Raw genomic sequence first — 19,200 nt, 5'->3', positions numbered from 1 at the left:
TGCCTTCAGCTGTTCAGCATGGGAACTCTGGCGACTCGTTGGCTGCCTCCTTCAAGGAACAGTCTGCTCTGACCTACGTTCCGTCCGCCCATCCCAGCAGGTGACTGTGTCAGCAGTGGAGCTGCCTTCAACGTAATAACTTTCAGCTGGAGCTATTAACACACAACAGTTAATCAAGACATAAAAATGCTACTGCATTAAAGGGCAGTGGCTCTGAACAGTGAAATAAGCTGACAAAATGGCAAACTAGTTCACATTCATTCATGTTCTGTCTTAGGTCAACCATTGAAGACTGACCTAGAATGCTCTTACACAGATAAACTATAGAATATCAAGGTAGTCGAAAAGTTCTATATGTTGGCCAAGAATGTAACTGTGCTTCAGGACATCTGAGGGAAACTTGTTTCACTGTTGGCGATTTCTGACTTCTTGGTTTAACATTCCCCTCTTCCTATATTTTTTTAAAGATATAATCTTAGGAATTCAAGAAGTGACTATAATACTTAAATTTAATTTATTGTTGCCATTAGCTTTGGATCATAGAAGCCTGCAGCACATGAGCAGCTCTGGGTTATGTTTTACAATTACTGGACTGTTGTTTGTTGTACAATTCCCTTCTGTACACCAGAAGCACAAATACAGACATGTAATCAAATAAGCAGCCATATAACTCCTGAATTACATTACTTTATCAAATAACTGACACTCCATAGCAATTTCTTGACTGTAATCTAGTCCAGGCATTCAGAGAAAAAATCTTTCATTTTATCTTTCATTCATGACATAATTTGGAGCTCATAATTCTGCTTCTTAATCATTTCCAAGTACCTATTATTCTTTCATTAGCATTATGTCTCGTGTCTTTCTTCCTGCCAAGGTATGATAAACTAACCAACAATGTCCATATCCCACAAATGAGTAAATTTAAAGTTAACTCTGAAACAGAGTCAATGGCACCATTGTTCACACCATGTCAATGTAGATACAGGAAAATCAAGCTTGTGGTATTGTTGCCGAAGCACAATTGACCTCTGTGGATTCCAAGCTCCAGATTAAAGTTTGAAAGTTCAAAGTAAATTTATTATCAAAGTACATATATGTCACCATATATAACCCTGAGATTTATTTTCTTGCGGGCATACACAGTAAATCCAAGAAACACAGTAGATCCAATGAAAGACCACACCCAACAGAACGGACAGACAACCAGTGTGCAAAAAACAACAAATTGTGCAAATTCAAAAGAAAAAAGTAATAAATAAGCAATTGCTGTTGAAAACCTTAGATGAGGAGTCCTTGAAGGTGAGTCCATAGGTTGCGGGAACTGTTCAGAGATGGTGTCAGTGAAGTTATCTCCTCTGGTTCAAGAGCCTGATGGTTGAGGGGTAATAACTGTTCCTGAACCTGGTCCTGTACATGTTTCCTAATGGTAGCAGAGAGTGGAGAGCAAGGCCTGGATGACTCTCTTTCCAGCTCTCTTCATAAGAGCATGTGGTAGGATTAGAAATTAAGCATGCTTAAGTCTTCTCCATTTTTGAATCCTCGAGATCACAACTAATTATCTACCTCAACTCCAGCTTCTCACATTGTCTACAAGCTCCCTTTATTCCCTTACATCCAATTCCTACCAATTTGCTTTAAATATAGTTAAACAAGTGTATGGGACATTGGAAAAAAGTTGAATTTCCCCATGGGGATGAATAAAGTATCTATCTATCTATCTATCTATCTATCTAAAAGCTAAGCAACCAAAGTCCTTTGGGGAAGAGAATTACAATTTTATGACCCTTTCAGTGAAGATTTTTATCCCTACATTTCAGTGCTCAATGGCTGACCCTGATTCGAAAACATTTTTTCTTATCAATTTCTTGAGCATCCACTACTTAATTTTTAAAAAATCTCAATTATCTTTTCTAGTGATCCTTTACACAACATTAGGGGCCTCATCTTTTGAAGTAATGCTATTTTTAATTTCTAATGTTACTCACCACTTTTCTCCGAGTTTTTTTATAGTGCACAGGAATGTTTATCCATTTCCTACATCATACTCTCTGATCTGTATCTTAACCTTTATATAATAACTTGGTGCAATCTTTATTTATGCAAAACAAAATCAGATGCATCACACCAATTCCATCTTTGTAGTTTTCAAGCATACTTAATCAGCTAGAAAAGTGTAGAAATATTTGTAATCAAAGCATTCTCTCTTCAATTAAACTTCTGTCGACCTTTGTCTGGCTTCCTAGACTGTGTAGCTCCTGAGTACGTGCAGGCTGGCCTGAAATTCCACTGCCTTTTGCAAAGGAGTTATTCCAGGCATTCCCTGTAATTGGCATCAATGGAATAGCTTTGCAAGGAATAAAACCCTACTCATGGGCTTCACTTTACCATTAAAATTCATGTGCTATAAAAAATGGTGAAGTATGTTAAGAATGTCAGGTTTTTTTATTTATAAAAGACAAGAGAACCTTGAACAAAGACTACTGCTCTTGCAATTTCCCTACGTCGCTAAACAATCTTTCTTTGCTTGTGGTGGCTGTCAGACAGCTCAAATACTTCATTCAGACAAGTTGAACCAAGTGTTTGAAAATGATGCCTCTTTAATGAGCTCTCTTGCACTTGTCACTGACAAACTAATTTTTCCCTTTTTTGCTTTATGTCTTTGAAAGTCTGAGCAGATGATAAATTAATATTTAAAAGAAGATCATCTATTAGGAAGAAAAGAAAATCTAGTTTGCCAAAGGGAAGAAGACTGTAGAGAAATGATATTACAGTGTGGTGTACTGAACGTAGATTCTGCTGTTTGTGCTTTCCACAATGAGTCTGAGCCTGTCAGAATTCAACAAACGTGATGGAAACAAAGCTGCACAAAAGTCTAATTTTAATTGTTAAAATGTGGGAAATTATAAAGGAAGAGGAATTACATTTGTTTCTTGCTGCCAGTTTCTTTGAGTTTGTGCAAAGGAGGAATGTGAAAGTGCTGTATTGTTTCAGCCCCTTCCTTTGTATGATGCTAAAACCCCCCCTGGGCACTCTCCTCTATGTTATGTGGCTAGAAATGAAAATCTGCAACATGGAGGCCTGTCATTGCATCACGTGCCCATATATTTCTTCAGTTCAGGGCTGAGAGCCATTTTTCAACAAGCCAAAGTCATTCTGGAAGCAAAATGTAGGTGTTTTGCCAGTTAACCCCCTCAATGTTGTGTGCCATGCACTTATCCCTGCTGTGTTTGGGAGAGAGGGCCTGACCCACAAATCATAGAGCCACAAGAGTTCCTACCCAAGAGAGTTGATTAATGAATGCCTTCATATTCCACGAGGCCCAGTAACACGAGGTGAGATCAAGAACAGTAGCAGCAGCTGCTACTGTTCAGGCACAAAGAGAAAACCTTTTCCTCTTTGCTATTTTTACAAAGACGTGTTAACAGATTAAGGAGCATTTTGCTCACTCATAACTACTTATCCAGTAAATCCATGACAAAAATAAAACACAATGTATTACATACAGTATATCCCGAGCTAACATGAAATTTTATCTACTCTAAAGTGTGAGCTATCTAGGAACTTACTGCAATTTTCCAAGTAGTATATTTTTACCATATACTGTATAGTACTTAGTCTTTCATTTACCCCTTACTGAAATTAAGCAAGCATCTTTATCCCCAATTAGCTTTCCTTTAGTTAAACTACAAGAAGGCAGGATAGAATAATACAGTCCAAAATATGTAATCATCCCAGGAATGATAGAAATTAATCAACTGTTACTGTACAATATGTAGCATGCAATGTAGTAGCAGTTCTATACTGTTGTCTCCTTCCATTCCATTCAATTCCATTGGAGTCACAGCAACTGAAATCAACATGTGGAATACAAAGCTCATTTAGCACAACACAGATCTGTGTCACCATATCACGCACAGGATGTTCTCACACCTCACCTTCTACTCTGCTTGCCCCCTGGTCCTTTAATGATATGCTTTCATCTGAAAGATTTCCTAGGTACTTAAATCTTGACATCCCATCCTTATTTCTCTCCCACTGATGCAATTTAACCTGTTACATCCAGTGATTTTTAAAAAAAAATTAATTTCAGCTCTCTATCAAGCAGAGTGTTCATTATTGAAATTATATTTCCTTGCTTTGCAAAAATGGTGGTGTAATGAAGGTGGCATTGCATTATGGGAAGCCCTTCAAGGCTCCTGAGCAGTGGAGATAAATATTGCAGTTCATTGAGATTCTGATATTTGTATTTGAAAAGCTATGTGATTTTTGGAAGATTGAAGGTGACGTTAGAGCTTAGCCCGAAGCTTTGATAGAACTATTTAAGTGCATCTGCAAAAGGACTTATGTTTATTTTCAAAATGTCACACACACAACTCACCAATGTGACCTTCTGCATCAAAGTTGTTATCAAGTGTGAAGCTAGTTTCTCTCTTTCCCCAACAAAGTTCTAAGACTCTACATTACTAGCTAACTTTAGATTTAAATGTTATCTTTTGTTATTCCTTTTGTGAGTGTGTCATTTAAGTATTTTATTTTGGAATATAGGGTTTCTTGAACAACATTAGTTTTTCAGAAGCTTAGCTTCTAGTTTTCTAGAGAATGAAGCTGGGATTATCCTCCAGTGAGTGATAGTTTTAACTAAATGGAATATTTTCCCACCACCAGAATGTGGCCTGTTTCCTTTAGCTTAGGGCTTGTTTTTGACAGCTTGCCCAGCAGGGCACTAACCAAAGGGGGATTTCTCACTGTCAAAATATCAGCAGTGTCCCCTCTACTGCATGAGCAGTACCGGCCTGACACCCAAAAGGAGTAAAAGTGCCCTGGAGATTGGTTTGAAGGTCCTACTGAAGACCTTGGAGTCTTGTTAAGGACAGGTTCAAAACCGACAAAAGGATCACTGACTGCATGGGGGGCGTTTAGGCTGTTTCTGCCTCCTACCAGTGATGGCAGAAATAGAGGAGGCAAGTAAGGTTCAGCTTATTTGAGAAAACTCTGTCCAGTTGTTTACGTCTGGTAAAAGAGAAGTGGGGGAAAAGAGGACTCTGAGGATGCAACAATAAAACTGTACCTGCTTTTCAACTCATCATCTGTGGTGATCCTATGCAGGATCACAGAAGAGAATTCCTAGTCGAATATCAGCAGAGTATTTCACTATGGAAAATACAGGAAGATAGGCATCGCCTGCACTCCTATTGTAAAGCTACGTGACCACCAGGACTAAAAAAAAATAATTTGAGAGCAGTCAAAACGGAGCACTGTGTAGCACCCTTGCTCGGAAGAATTCTAGTCAGTTGTAATGTGGCTTCAAAACTGATTAAAATTAATTAACTGAAAAAAAACAATCTAAATGTAGAACAATTTTGATCTACAGGAGCCAGATGAAAAATGAGAGCTTCCCATTAGATTTCTCAGGCCCCCTTTGTTAATGGTATGGGTCCTTGGCATAAGAAAGGTTGGGAAACCCTTATCTAGAACATGCTGATCTATGGAAGCCAGATCAAAAGTGTAAACTTCCCATTTGAGCAAGGGTTCCCAAACTAGGGTCCACAGACCCCTCGGTTAATAGTAGGAAGTCCATGGCATAAGAAAAGTTTGGGAACCCCTCCATTAGGGGAAGCAATATTCGTCTTCTAAAATGAAATAATTTTACAATAGACCACATTAAAACATGTCCTTTGCTATAGGATTGATAGTGTGCCATCCACTTCCAATCTTTTGCCTTGAATTTCAGTCTAGGCTGACAATGAGTTTATTTTCAAATCACAGCCATTTCAAACTCAGTGTAAATAAATCTGAAAATTTGAGTTTAATCTGTCCACGACTTGGACTAAGCAGAATGGATTTGAAAGCTAACATGCAGTAGTCCTCTGCTCTGCTGGCATCACCTTGATACCAGATTCACACTCTTGATACAATAACGTGATGTCATTGCCTTATTGCATGTAAAAGATGCCTTTGTTCATTGAACGCTCAGCTATCTCGGTCAGTACTATACATCGGTTCTGCAATAGTCTGGTTATTACGGGATCAGGAGGTATGTCAAAACGAGATTGAAATGAAATTCAATTTATGAATGTTAAGTTTCCAGCTGCACATTAACAGGTTTGCACCCAATTTGTGGTTGTGTTGTAAGAGAACTATTTGTGGAGTGTCACAAAGGTGTGGCCTTTTAATTGCATTTTATGTAGTGCACGCAGCGGTTAATTCATTGCTTCCTTGCTGTCTTCCTGTCTATGAATATAAGCAGCTCTCTCTGTTCAAGTTGTTTTTTCCCTCCCCCCTTTTCTTTATTTTTGTAATTAAGAAGTAGTTTTTGGTTGCTGACAACAAGTTCTCCTGCAGGCACCTTCCTGCTGCTCCCTAAGTGATGTTTGTGGGCTTACGAAATCCCACTGGCTTTGTCAACAGTGTTATATTCAACGATGCGGTAAGTGTACAAGTGGTTGATGGTTGGGAAAATAATCACAGCTCTCGAGTTGTACACAAAAAATGTGACAATATTCCAAATTGAATGTTATTTACATAGCAACACTCGACTGGGACACATCAGACTTAAGTATGCAAAGGTCACTTGGAATCCAAATAAATGTTTGTCAATGATTTTAAATTGTTAGTAAATGTTTATATCCATGAAGCGGAGACATTGTTATTGTGGGGAATGGAGCATTTCAGTTTATCAAGCGTCCAGGATCAACAGTGAGTGGTGCCAGGGCGAGGTTAAGAAAGATTTTACACTCTCTCTGCTCGACACCAGTGTCAGTAAAACATTCACTGCGGTATCTTGAACTTTCCTATTTCCGATGCTGTCCTTTCTATAATTGAGAATCCCACTTCATGTCAAATGCCTTTTATGACCAAGACTGAGATGACTCTAACTTATTTCTCATGCAATTGTGCAGCTGTGAGGCAGACCAGACTTGCACAGTATCCCACCAGATTCCAGCTTTGGAGATTTTGCGAGCACTGTGGTTTTCAATATAATCATACTTATTGGCAGCTCCTGCCATTTTGGAATTTTGTGACACCCTGTTTTCCGCTGTTCTGCTATGGCTCCTGCCTTCTGTGACCTGAGTCCTAACCTCTGGAAAACCCTCGCTCATTTTCTGAAAACCTTTCAGCTTGATCCAAGTCCATTTCTCTTACTTTAAGATGTGACTTAAAACATTTGTTTCATCAAACTTTGGTTCATTACTCCTAATATTTCTTTCTCTGATTTGGCGTCATTCCTGTGAATTGTATTGAGGTGTCTGAAAACATTACAGTTGCCAGACAGTTGTATGGTTTTGATGAGAGGGTGGGGAGGTATGTGGGCTACACTTTGGGTTTGTAGCACTCCGTTCCACCACATTGGTCAGAGAACTAGCATGACTTAAATCTCTCAAGGCTTTCTGCCTCTCTGGGTATTAAACATACACACAACCAAGCATTAATGAAAAGTTTGTGACATACAATGACCAAATTAAAAGCAAAAGTTACTGTTACTGAATAATGACCAAAATGGGAAAAAAAATGCAAACAGCATCTTTTTCTTCATATTTTGGAAACTGCTAAATGATTTAATACTAATCCCATTGTACAAAGTAATCATTAAAAATAAATGCTAATAGCAATGTGGAATACTGAGTAGCAATTTTTAAGAGTGGGAGGCATTCTACTTTCTGCCAGCATACTGGAGAACGGCAGCCCATTCTAGCTGTTGAGAGATATGAATGTGCTTCAGTTACATACCCAACAGCTACCAAATGCTGTTTTCAAAACCTAATAGAGAGTCATCGTGGAAGCTTTTGTAAGTCAGTAGCTTCAAAAATACAGTAGTATGTTAAGTATTTTCTTTTTGTGATTTTATTGATCTCCAAAAATGTTAAATATACTTTTCCTGACAGCACATTTTCTAAGAGCCTCAACAATTTTGCTAAGATATTGATGCTGAGATACCTCCTAGGGTGCAGTGGGGCACATAATTGCTGATGTAACCTGGGGCCATCGGGTGTTTCAGGTCTTTCAACATCAGACACTCTCATCCAGGCAACCCAGCCAGGGTTGCTCAGGCCCTGGCTTGTGTCCCAACAGTATTGTTCGATGAGTCACCCTTCTTGATCCATAACTCGCTGGAGACTTGCTCAGCAGCCTCTGTGACAGACCCAGTGGCTCTTTTCTTTGTAGCCCCTGTAATGCCAAGGAGAGAGTGGGTTCTGCACAGCAAGCAGCCAGCAAAACCTCCACACTTCACCTGAAAGAGATGGACGCAAGCAAAAAGCATTTGTGTTTTGATGTTGCTGATTCCTACAGACTAAGGTGTTTTCTGGTTAGTGCTAATTTCAGCAGGAAAGTGGGAGAATTACTGCAGTCAGGCTGTGTATCCCTGAGAGAGGACAGAGAGAAATGGCCTGGTGATTCTGCGCTTGCTTCTTTCTAGTGACAGCTCCGGAAGTGTTGCATGAGTGTTAGTGTCTGATGAAGTCAGTCAGACGTGACCTAATCAGTAGATGTCCACTGAAAAAAGACTTTTTTTATTGTCCAGAATGTTAACCTGCCCCATCCAAGCCTCATGATTTCACAAATTTGAGGTTCAGACAGAATCTTCTACTAGCATCCCAATTATTCCCTTGCTAATAGGAACTTATAAGTACGAGGGGTTCTGCAGACACTGGAAATTTAGCATAAGACACACAAAATGTTGGAAAAACTCAGCAGGTCAGGCAGCTATGGAGAAGAATAAATAGTCAGCATTTTGGGCTGAGGTTCTTAATCAGCATGTAGATCTTAGTGGGAACTTGTATTGGAATTCAAACATTGTCAATAAGTGTAACTTAATTATCTGAATTTGCAGCATCAATGTTATAAAACAAGGTTGTTGGTGAAATATGCTTCTTCAACTGTTATGCCCTCATGTAGCTTACAATTCAGCTTCAGTGACACTGAGAAAGAATAAATAAAGCTTTCCATTTCTCAAGTTTTTATGTTTGCTTTTCTGCCTCATCAGCTTCAGTGATTTGTTCCAGTTGCTTCCCTTCCCTGTTTCCCATAGAGAAATGTTGACCCATTGAGCCCCTCCTTACATCACTGAGAAGCACTGTCCTAATTTGAGAAAGGACAGAGAGAGGGAGCAAAATCACATGGGCCAGTTAGTCTGGCATTTATCTTTGGAAAAATTCTGGGATAAAATATTCATGAAGTTAGTAGCAAGACATTGCGAAAACAAAAACTATTAAGGAGAATCGATATAGTTTAATGAAAGAAAAATAGTGCGGGGCAAATTCATTAAAATTCTTCTGAGGATGTAATGAGCAGAGTGGATCCAGGGGGAACCAGCAAATGTTGTATTTTGCATTTCCAAAAGGGATTCGATAAGGAGCCACATAAAAAAGTTAAGAATTCGTGCATTAGGAGTAACGTATTAGTGAGGACAGAGGGTTAGCTAACTTATAAAGAACAATGAGTTGGATAAAATTATCAGTTACAGACAAGCAAGAGGAAACCAGTGGGGTGCCACAGGAATCATTGCTATCGTCTCAACTATTGACACTTTATATTAATGATTTAAATGAAGGATTTGAGTGCATTATATTTAAGTTTGCTGATGATATAAAGTTACGTAGGGAAGTAAATTGCGAGGACACAAAGTCTGCACGAAGATAGAAAATGCTAAGCCATCTAAGAAACTGGCCCTTCGGCCCAACTCTTCCATGCTAACCAAGTCGACCATCTAAGCTAACCCATTTGCCCATATTTGACCCATATCCTTCTAAAGCTTTCCTATCCACGTATCTGTCTTCAGACAGGTACATAGATAGGGCAAACATAAGTGAAGGGAGTAAAAGAGATGCAAAATTAAAATGCTCAGGTAGGAAGAATAGAAAAAGAGAATATTAATAGAATGGCCATAAAATATATCCTCACAAGTGGAACACGGAAAGTTAGCTTGCAGGTACTGCAAATACCTAAGAAAGCAAATTGACCACTGGTCATTATGACAAGGGCAATAAGGTACTAATGTGAGAATCTCTGATACAACTGCACAGGACATTGGTGAGTCCACTTCTCGACTACAGAGCTCAGTTTTGATCTCACTTGCTTTGGAGGTGCTGCAGTTCAGGGAGGTTTCACAGATTTGATTCATGGGATGAATGGGGTTTCTTCAGAGGAAATAATTCTGAGAGGACCTGGCAACATAGCTGCTAAGAGGACGTCTCCCTCGTGGAGATGGAGAATTAAAAAGTAAAGTTTCAGAGCAAGGGGTTGCCCATTTAAGAAAGAAATGTATTTGTTTTCTTACAGAGTTGTGTGAATCTTTGGAATTTCTATCCCAAAGAACTGTGAAGACTAAATCATAAACACATCAGATTCTGCAAATGCTGCAAGTCCAGAGTAACACACACAAAATGCTGGAGGAACTCAGTAGATCAGGCAGCGTGTATGGAAATGAATAAGCAGTTGACATTTCAGGCTGAGACTGTTCATCAGTACTGGAAAGAAAGGGGGAAGATGCCAGAATAAGAAAGTAGGAGCAGGCAGCCTCCCTATTCTGTCTAGGTAGCCTCCAAGATGATTGCATGAATACCTATTTATCCAACTTCTGATCATTCCCCCCCCCCCCTCCCTCTTTCTCAATTCTCCACTCTGGCCTCTTTACTCGTCTCCACACCTGTCTGTCAACTCTCCCTGGTGGCTCTCCTGCTTCCCTTTCTCCCATGATCCACTCTCCTCTCCAATCAGATTCCTTCTTCTCCAGCCATTTACCTTTTCCACCTATCACCTCCCAGCTTCTTTCTTCACCCCCTCCCCCCTCCCACCTCACCTATTACCTTCCAGCTTGTCCTCTTTCCCCCTCATCACCACCTTATTCTGGCATCTTCCCCTTGCTCTCCAGTCCTGATGAGGTGTTTCAGCCCAAAACGTTGTCTGTTTATTCGTTTCCATATTTGCTGCCTGACCTGCTGAGTTCCTCTGGCGTTTTGCTGAATATATTCAAGACCAAGAATCAGAATTGAAATCAGATTTATTATCATTGACATATGTCAAAAAATGTGTTGGTTTGTGATAGTAGTACAATGCAATACAAAAAGACACTACAGTGTATGCTATAAAAAGAAACATATAAAAATAAATGTGTAGTGCAAAAAGGGCAGAATAGTGAAGTAATGTTCATGAGTTCATGGACCACTCTGTAATTTGTGGGCAAGAAGTGTGGAAGCAACTCCCAAAATGTGAGTGTCTATCTTCAGGTTTGCTGAGCTTGATGATAATGATGATGAAGACAGTTGCTTTTTAACTGTAGGTGAGGCTAGGGTTATCGTTAATGTGCAGAATAGTGGAACTCAGACCAAGATCAATTGTTTTTTATTGTTTCCTCATGATATAGAAGGAAGCTATTTAGCCTACATTGGATTCTGATGTTTCCGATGTCAGAAAAGAAGCATGAAACTTGTTTCATGATAGCTTTACTAAGCTTTAATAGAATAAAGAGAAATTGAAACGAACAGTGATAGAGGTCTACTAAGTGAATGCAGAGACAAAAGAACCTAAGATCCAAGATTTAAGGTGGCACAGCTGTTATACCCATAGATAAGGAAAAGCTCCATTCAAATTTGTAGATAAGAGTTAACCAATTAGAAAGCCATTATTCAAATAATACAGAACAAAGATTCCAGAGCTTTCCAGAATTATACTTTGTATGACCACCGGGGGGCATAGTAACTGTTGTGTTGCATATAAGTAGTTATATAAAACATAAGCTAACAATTATTTCTTAAACTGCAAACAAAATGTTAATTAAACAATCCAATCTAAGAATAAAACAATCAGATCCAAAACCTATCAAGTCCATGCTGGCCTTCAAAGCAATCCCATCAGTTTAAGTCACCATTCCCAATAAGTTTAGTTATGATCATTTTGAATTGGTGGTGCAGATTCAAGGAAACATATAGTGCTTTTCAGCTGCATTGTCCAAGTCGTTACATTTTCAACAGAGCTGCTCATGTACAGATAAACATGGACTTACAGAGCTGCTCCTCCACCATCACTATGAAAGTTCAATACACTGTCTTCCCTCTATCACTCTGAAGAGACACTGACGCGTAGACAGCTTCAATCACGAAGAAACAGTAACTCTCAATCATCTTCCGAAGACTAATCCGTGGACATCATTGAGAAAGGCTAACCTAGAACCCTCCTGCATACCTGTGAAATACTGATCCATCCCCACGTTCCTGAGAAACACTGAATCATGGACAAAACCAGAAAATGCTGGAAACACTCAACAAATGAGACATTTATGGCAAAAAAAAACCAGAGGCAAAATTTCCAGTTGATATGCTGAGCATTTTCTTCGTCTTCTGTTTTATGTTAGATTTGATTTTGGATTATTGAACCATGGAGTTGTTCCTGTGTTATTACAGAAAGAAACTGGACTATTGACCAACCCTGTGCCATCTCTGAGAGACAGATCTATAGTATTCCTCTTGTAATGTCTCAGAGAGAGATTGACCTACTCTCCACTTACCGTAGCACCAAGAAACACTGACTGCAGCTCAGAGGAATTAGAGAAACACTGGCCCATAGCCTCCCTGTATCCACTGGCAAATATTGACTCATGGTTCTCCTGTTTACCCTGATAATTATTCTCCTATAATCACTGAAAACCATTCATCGTTGGTCCTCCTTTACATCTCTGGGATTACTGTACTCGTTTCCAATGCAAGAAAGGACGTACGGTATAGTCACATTTCCTGAGAAACGATGTCCCATTGCCCTCCTGTGTATTAAATAAAACATTAACTCATAGTTCTTCTGTATCCATTGTAATACGCCGCCTCATAGACGTCACTGAGAGACACACTCGAGGATATCCCATATCCCTTGTGAAACACTGACTAATAGCCTTCTTGAATCTCCTGACAGAAATGAATAATCCTTTGATCAATAACGGCTCCTTTGTACGGTTATCTACATATACAGAATCCTTCCCAGCTTTGGAAGTTATTGTTGGCACCTTATCCTATCACTGATAGAGACTACTGAAAATAATTGCATCATTGAAGCATCCTACCAAACTGTAGATAGATAGATAGATAGATACTTTATTCATCCCCATGGGGAAATTCAACATCTTTTCCAATGTCCCATACACTTATTGTAGCAAAACTAATTACATACAATACTTAACTCAGTAAAAATATGATATGCATCTAAAATCACCCTCTCAAAAAGCATTAACAATAGCTTTTAAAAAGTTCTTAAGTAGTTTACTTAAATACATTGAGTCCTAACCCTGGCACTTTAACATATCTTACTCCTGGCGGTTGAATTGTAAAGCCGAATGGCATTGGGGAGTATTGATCTCTTCATCCTGTCTGAGGAGCATTGCATCGATAGCAACCTGTCGCTGAAACTGCTTCTCTGTCTCTGGATGGTGCTATGTAGAGGATGTTCAGGGTTTTCCATAATTGACCGTAGCCTACTCAGCGCCCTTCGCTCTGCTACCGATGTTATACTCTCCAGTTCTGTGCCCACGACAGAGCCCGCCTTCCTTACCAGCTTATTAAGACGTGAGGCGTCCCTCTTCTTAATGCTGCCTCCCCAACACGCCACCACAAAGAAGAGGGCGCTCTCCACAACTGAACTATAGAACATCTTCAGCATCTCACTACAAACATTGAATGACGCCAACCTTCTAAGGAAGTACAGTCGACTCTGTGCCTTCCTGCACAAGGCATCTGTGTTGGCAGTCCAGTCTAGCTTCTCGTCTAACTGTACTCCCAGATACTTGTAGGTCTTAACCTGCTCCACACATTCTCCATATTGCAAGGTATATTCCACCTAAAAACATCACGCTTGGATAACAGAGTAGCATAGTAAAGTTTGTTTGGTCTGATTGGATTGTGCCATGATGCAGGGTTTCAAGCCAAAACAACAATTCCTTTCTGCTGCAGATGCTGCTCAGCGGAGTTCCTCCAGCAGTTAGCATGTTGCTCTGTTTTCCAGCATCGTGTACCTCTGGATTGTGCACTTGTCAAATTGAGAAGTCCAGTTTTTTGTATTTGTACAACATCGAACAGTGCAGCACAGTACAATTCGAGGAGTCAAGAAATCCAGATAGTTTAATGTCATTTTCAGTATACAAGTGTATAGGAGTTAAAAGTAAATTTATTGTCAAAGTACATGTATGCCACCACATAAAACCCTGAGTTTTATCTTCTTGCAGGCATACACAGTAGATCCAAGAAACACAATAGAATCAATGATGGACCACACCCAACAGGATGAACAAACACAACAATGTCAAAAAAAACTCTGCAAATACAAGAAAAATCATAATAAATAAATGAGCAATAAATATTGAGAACATGAGATGATGAGTCCTTGAAAGTTGTGGGAAAATTTCAGTGATGGGGCGAGTGAAGTTTCAAGAGCCTGATCGTTGAGGGGTAGTAACTGCTCATGAACCTGTGGTGCGGGTCCTGAGGCTCTTGTATCTTCTTCCCGATGGCCGCAGCTTGAAGAGAGCATGGCCTGGGTGGTGGGGGTTGTTGATGATGGATGCTGCTTTTTTACCCATGATGGACTGGACCACATCCACTACTTTTTGTAGGATTTTCTGTTCAAGGGCATGGCTCCACACCAGGCTTTGACGTTATTCCAAATCTTTGCATACTTCTCAGGAAGTAGAGCTGCTGCCGTGCTTTCTTCGAAATAGCATTTATGTGCTGGGCTCAGGACAAGTTCTCTGAAATGATAACACTGAGGGATTTAAAGTTGCTGACCCTCTCCACCTCTGATCCTCCGATGAAGACTGGCTCATGGACCTCAGGTTTCCTCTTCCTGAAGTCAATAATCAGCTCCTTGATCTTGCTGACATTGAGTGAGAGGTTGTTATTGTGGCACCACCCAGCCAGATTTTCAACCTCCCTCCTATACGCTGATTTGTCACCACCTTTGATTTGGCCAATGACACTGGTGTCATCAGCAAACATAAATATGGCATCAGAGCTGTGCTTAGCTCAGAGTCATAAGTGTAAAGTGAGTAGAGCAGGGGGCTAAGCACACAGCCTTGCGATGCACCTGCTGATGGAGATCGTGGAGGAGATGTTTTTGCCAGTCTGAACTGACTGAGTCTGCAAGTGAGGAAATTGAGAGTCCAATTACACAAAGAGGTATTGAGGCCAAGGTCTTGAAGCTTATTGATTAGAATAAAATAATTGTTGCTCAAAATCATTCTGAGGAATGATTGAGGAATTGTGATGGATCCAGTGCAGCACAAAAAGCACAATAATATAAAGAACACAATTTTTAAAAGCCCACAATAAATATAAATAGCTTTTATATATATGTGTGTGTATTTATGTGTGTGTGTGTGTGTGTATAGATATAGATATATATATATATATATATATATATATATATAGTAGGGGTGGGTGTGTGGAGAGGTGATAGTGGGTGGAGGTGTTGATTAGCCTTTCTGCTTGGGGAAGTAACTGTTTTTGAGTCTGGTGGTCTTGGTGTGGTTGCTACATTGCCTCCTCCCTGATGGGAGTGGAACAAGTAATCTGTGAGTAGGGTGAGTGGGATCATTGATAATGTTACCTGGCCTTTTCTGACACCTTTCTGTGTATATGTACTTGGTAGGCTGGTGCCAGTGCTGCGTTGGGCAATTTTGGCTACCTGTTGTAGAGCCTTCTTGTCTGCCACAGGGCAGTTTGCAACCTTCCAATGTTGTGTCGACCTTTAACCTACTCTGAGATCAATCTAACGCTTCCCCCACACGTAGCCTCACATTTTTCTTTCATCCATGTGCCTGTCTTAAGGCGTCCATGCACCTGTGTGTGTGTTGCACATTGGTAACTGTGTATTCCATTCTTCCGAAGGTTTTGATGTTTTGCTGTGTTTGGACTGGTAGGTGTCAGTGGCTTACCAGAATCAGTCGTCACTTTCATGTGCCCGCACAGAATGAGTTGATAAATGACTCAGTCATGGCACCATCAGTGCCAAGCTGTATGTGTGCCAAGCTTCTTTCATACACTTTTGATTCCACTTGTGGTATTCTCACAATCAGCTAGCTCAGCTTTGACTGATGGGCCCTCATATTAGTGTTATGTTTCGTAATTCCAAAACATTAAACTCATTAAGTTGAAATGATGGGAGCCCAAAATGTGAGGCTGACTTAGTTTTACTTTAAACAAGGCCTTGTACGTGTCATGTGGTGGTGAACGTCTCACTGCTGTGAATGTCATTCTCACCGGAATGATCTTTTCTCCAGTATAAGTTCATAGTTGGATAACTACAGGCTTCAATTCAGTACCTTTGAAATGCCTTTCAAACTCATTTTATAGAGTGACTGAAACAGCTGAACCAGAGTCCGATTCCATTTTAATTAATGTGCTTTTCACTCCTGTTGTAAACCATATTACTTGTCTATTGTTAGTTTTCATATTGTAAATCTCAAGGCTACTCAGTCCTGTATCACTCTCATCGTTATCAGACTTTTCATCAACAGCACGCAGATTAGTGCTCTTTTTGAAATTGCAACTTGACTTTTTATCTTTTTCTCATCCCTGTGCAATGTATTTATTCTTGTCTGCCCAACGTGCTCTTTGGGTGTGTTCTATTTTGTTGGAGTTTCTGCAACTTTCACCTTTAAATCTGGTGTATGTGACTCCCTGTCAAAACGGTGACACAATTTGTTCTGCTAGGCCAGTTTCTGTTCAGGCATTGCAATTTTGTTGACATTCACTTTCATTGCTGACCGCAACTCAATTACGTCTCTCTCTGCTTTTTCCATTGATACAGCAATTTCAATTGCTCTTTTAAATGTAAGTTGTGTTTCAGTTAGAGGGCATATTTGTCACGCTTGCTTTTAAGATTCCACAAACTAAACAATCTTTCAGTGCGTCATTAAACTCATTACCGAACTAACAATCTCTTCAATCTTTTGATTCTGCTTACAAAACCTAAAGTGTTCTACAGTCATCAATGGCTTTGGATCTAAGTGTTCCTGCGTTACTTTCACGATACCAGCAAAGCTCATTTTGGCTGATTTGGTTGGCCCCTAAGCTAACGGTACGCCTTAAATCCAGTGCACTGATTCAAATTGGTTCCTGTCTCTTATCAGCTATTTCGTTTGTTCTAAAATAATACTCAATACATTCACTATACAAAATCCAGTCATTTTTTCATATAATCAAGTGCATCAATCCATCCGATGTAGCCAGCCATTTCTGCTTTTATAATGATTATTATCACCCGTATTCACAGTTTATGAACCAGTGATTTCTTCCGTTTTCTGCCTTTTTATGTAAACTTGATCGTGTCTTCCCCTCCGAAGAACGCGTGCTGCGCTGCTTTTTTTTCCAACTCAAACATCTCGCTCGTTTCCACAGGTAGGTAGTCACCTCGGATTTGTTTCAAAACTACCTCGTCACCACTGCAATAATTGTAACTCCAAAACATTAAACTAATGAAAAGGAAAAGACAGGAGTCTGAAATGTGCGTCCATGTTAGTGTTATTTTAAACAAGGTATGCACTTATCGCGGATTGACATATGCCATTTACGCGCTTTTACATATAACCTGTATTGAAGTATTTAAATGAGCTAGAATGCTTGATCAAGCAATATACTTGCCATATTACTCAAATACCACTGAAATATTGAATACACAACAATTAGCTCTTCAATAAAAACCAGCCTCAGAACCTTCAAGTTTCACAAGATGTTTGTTTTTTTGCTTCCTTGGCCTCCTCCTGCTTTTCGTCGACACGCTGACAGAGCATCATCATTTAAAACATGGTGTCATTTTCCTATGTGCGTTCATGATCGAGCGCTGTATCTCATTCTCACCTATTTTAACTCCTCCGCTTTCTTCACACGATCAGACTGCTGAATGGGCAAATACTTTCTGCCGCTGAGTAACGGGACACCTGAGATCATCTTCAGCAATTCCATTTTCACCGCTGGATTCCCCAGCAGAATAGTCCTGAACCAGTGGCATCAACTGCTCCTCCATCCAACCATGCCACCTGAATCAGAATGTTTATTGTCCCTGTCTTTATGTGGCGCGAATTTGTTGTTTTATAACAACAGTACAGTGCAAAGACAGAAAAATCACAATAAGCTACTCTACAAAATAAATGTTTTTAAAAAAGGAATAACATGGTAGTGTTCATACGTTGACGGACTGTATGGAAACTGGGTGATGGAGGGGAAGAAGCTGTTCCTGAATCGTTGACTGTGAGTCTTTAGGCTCCTGCCTTCTCCCTGATGGTACTAATGAGAAGAGAGCATGTCACAAAGACTGGGGGGTGGGGGGGGAATGGATACTGACATCTTGATATACTGTCTCGTGAAGATATCCTTAATGGCGATGAGGGCTGTGCCTGTGATGGAGCTGGCTGAGTCTGCGATCCTGTGCATTGGAGACACCATACCAGTCAGAACGCTCTCAGCATACACCTATGGAAGTTTGCAGGAGTATTGGGTGACACACCAAATCTAATGAAGTAGAGCCTCTGATGTGACCTCTTTTTGATTGTTTCAATGTGTTAGTGCAGGGCAAATCCTCTGGATGTTGAACTTGGAGCTGCTCACTCTTTCCACCACTGACCCCTCAGTGAGAACTCTCTTAACTTCCCCTTCCTGAAGCCCACAGTCAGCTCCTTGGATTTGCCGATGCTGAGTGTGAGGCTGCTGTCTGCCTCACTCCCGCGTGCCTCCTTGTCACCATCTACGATTTTACCAATAACCGTGGTGTCAAGTGCAGGTTTGAGGATGGCGTTTGAGCTGTGCTATATGTTTGCAGCACTGTCCAGTTTTTATTTCTGATTCCCAGCATCTGTTTTAGCTTTATATTTGGACTCCATTCCTCTCCCTGATGGCTAAAAACTGAGCTACTGTTGATAACCTTGTTATTATATTGATACCAAGATGAGCTTCAGACCATAACCACTAAATCTGCCCACTTCCAACTCCACTCTGCCTCAGCTCAGCTGCTGGTGAATCTTCATCCAGAGCTTTGCTACCTCATTGACAAATTTCTGGTGACCCTCTTCAAACAACTCTTTGCATTGTTGTGGTCATTCAGACTGCAGTATGTATCCAAGCTCCATTCATCATCATTTGTACGATCGCTGTCCTCTGTTGCCGTGCGTCCCTTTTAAAATCTTCCATAAACTGAACCATTTTATCTGGAGCTGCCTCCTCCCTT

The 19,200-nt window shown here is 40.1% G+C and overlaps 1 protein-coding gene across 8 annotated transcripts in view; it reads left to right on the top strand.

Annotated features, from left to right (window-relative positions):
- The window catches only part of tcf7 (transcription factor 7), a 228,810-nt gene that overhangs the window by 83,081 nt on the left and 126,529 nt on the right, over window positions 1-19,200 (top strand). Inside the window, exon 1 of one of the 8 annotated variants that reach the window (XM_073067148.1) lies at window positions 6,233-6,430. The exons of the other annotated variants lie outside the window; for them this stretch is intronic. Within the exon in view, the coding sequence (XP_072923249.1) occupies window positions 6,371-6,430 (60 nt within the window). The 5' untranslated portion in view covers window positions 6,233-6,370. Of the gene's footprint in view, window positions 1-6,232; window positions 6,431-19,200 lie in introns of those variants that run through there. 8 annotated transcript variants of the gene reach the window in all.

Source organism: Hemitrygon akajei, chromosome 15 (assembly GCF_048418815.1).
Source record: "Hemitrygon akajei chromosome 15, sHemAka1.3, whole genome shotgun sequence".
In the NCBI taxonomy this organism is placed as follows: Eukaryota; Metazoa; Chordata; class Chondrichthyes; order Myliobatiformes; family Dasyatidae; genus Hemitrygon; species Hemitrygon akajei.
This window is presented reverse-complemented; position numbering and strand designations above follow the sequence as displayed.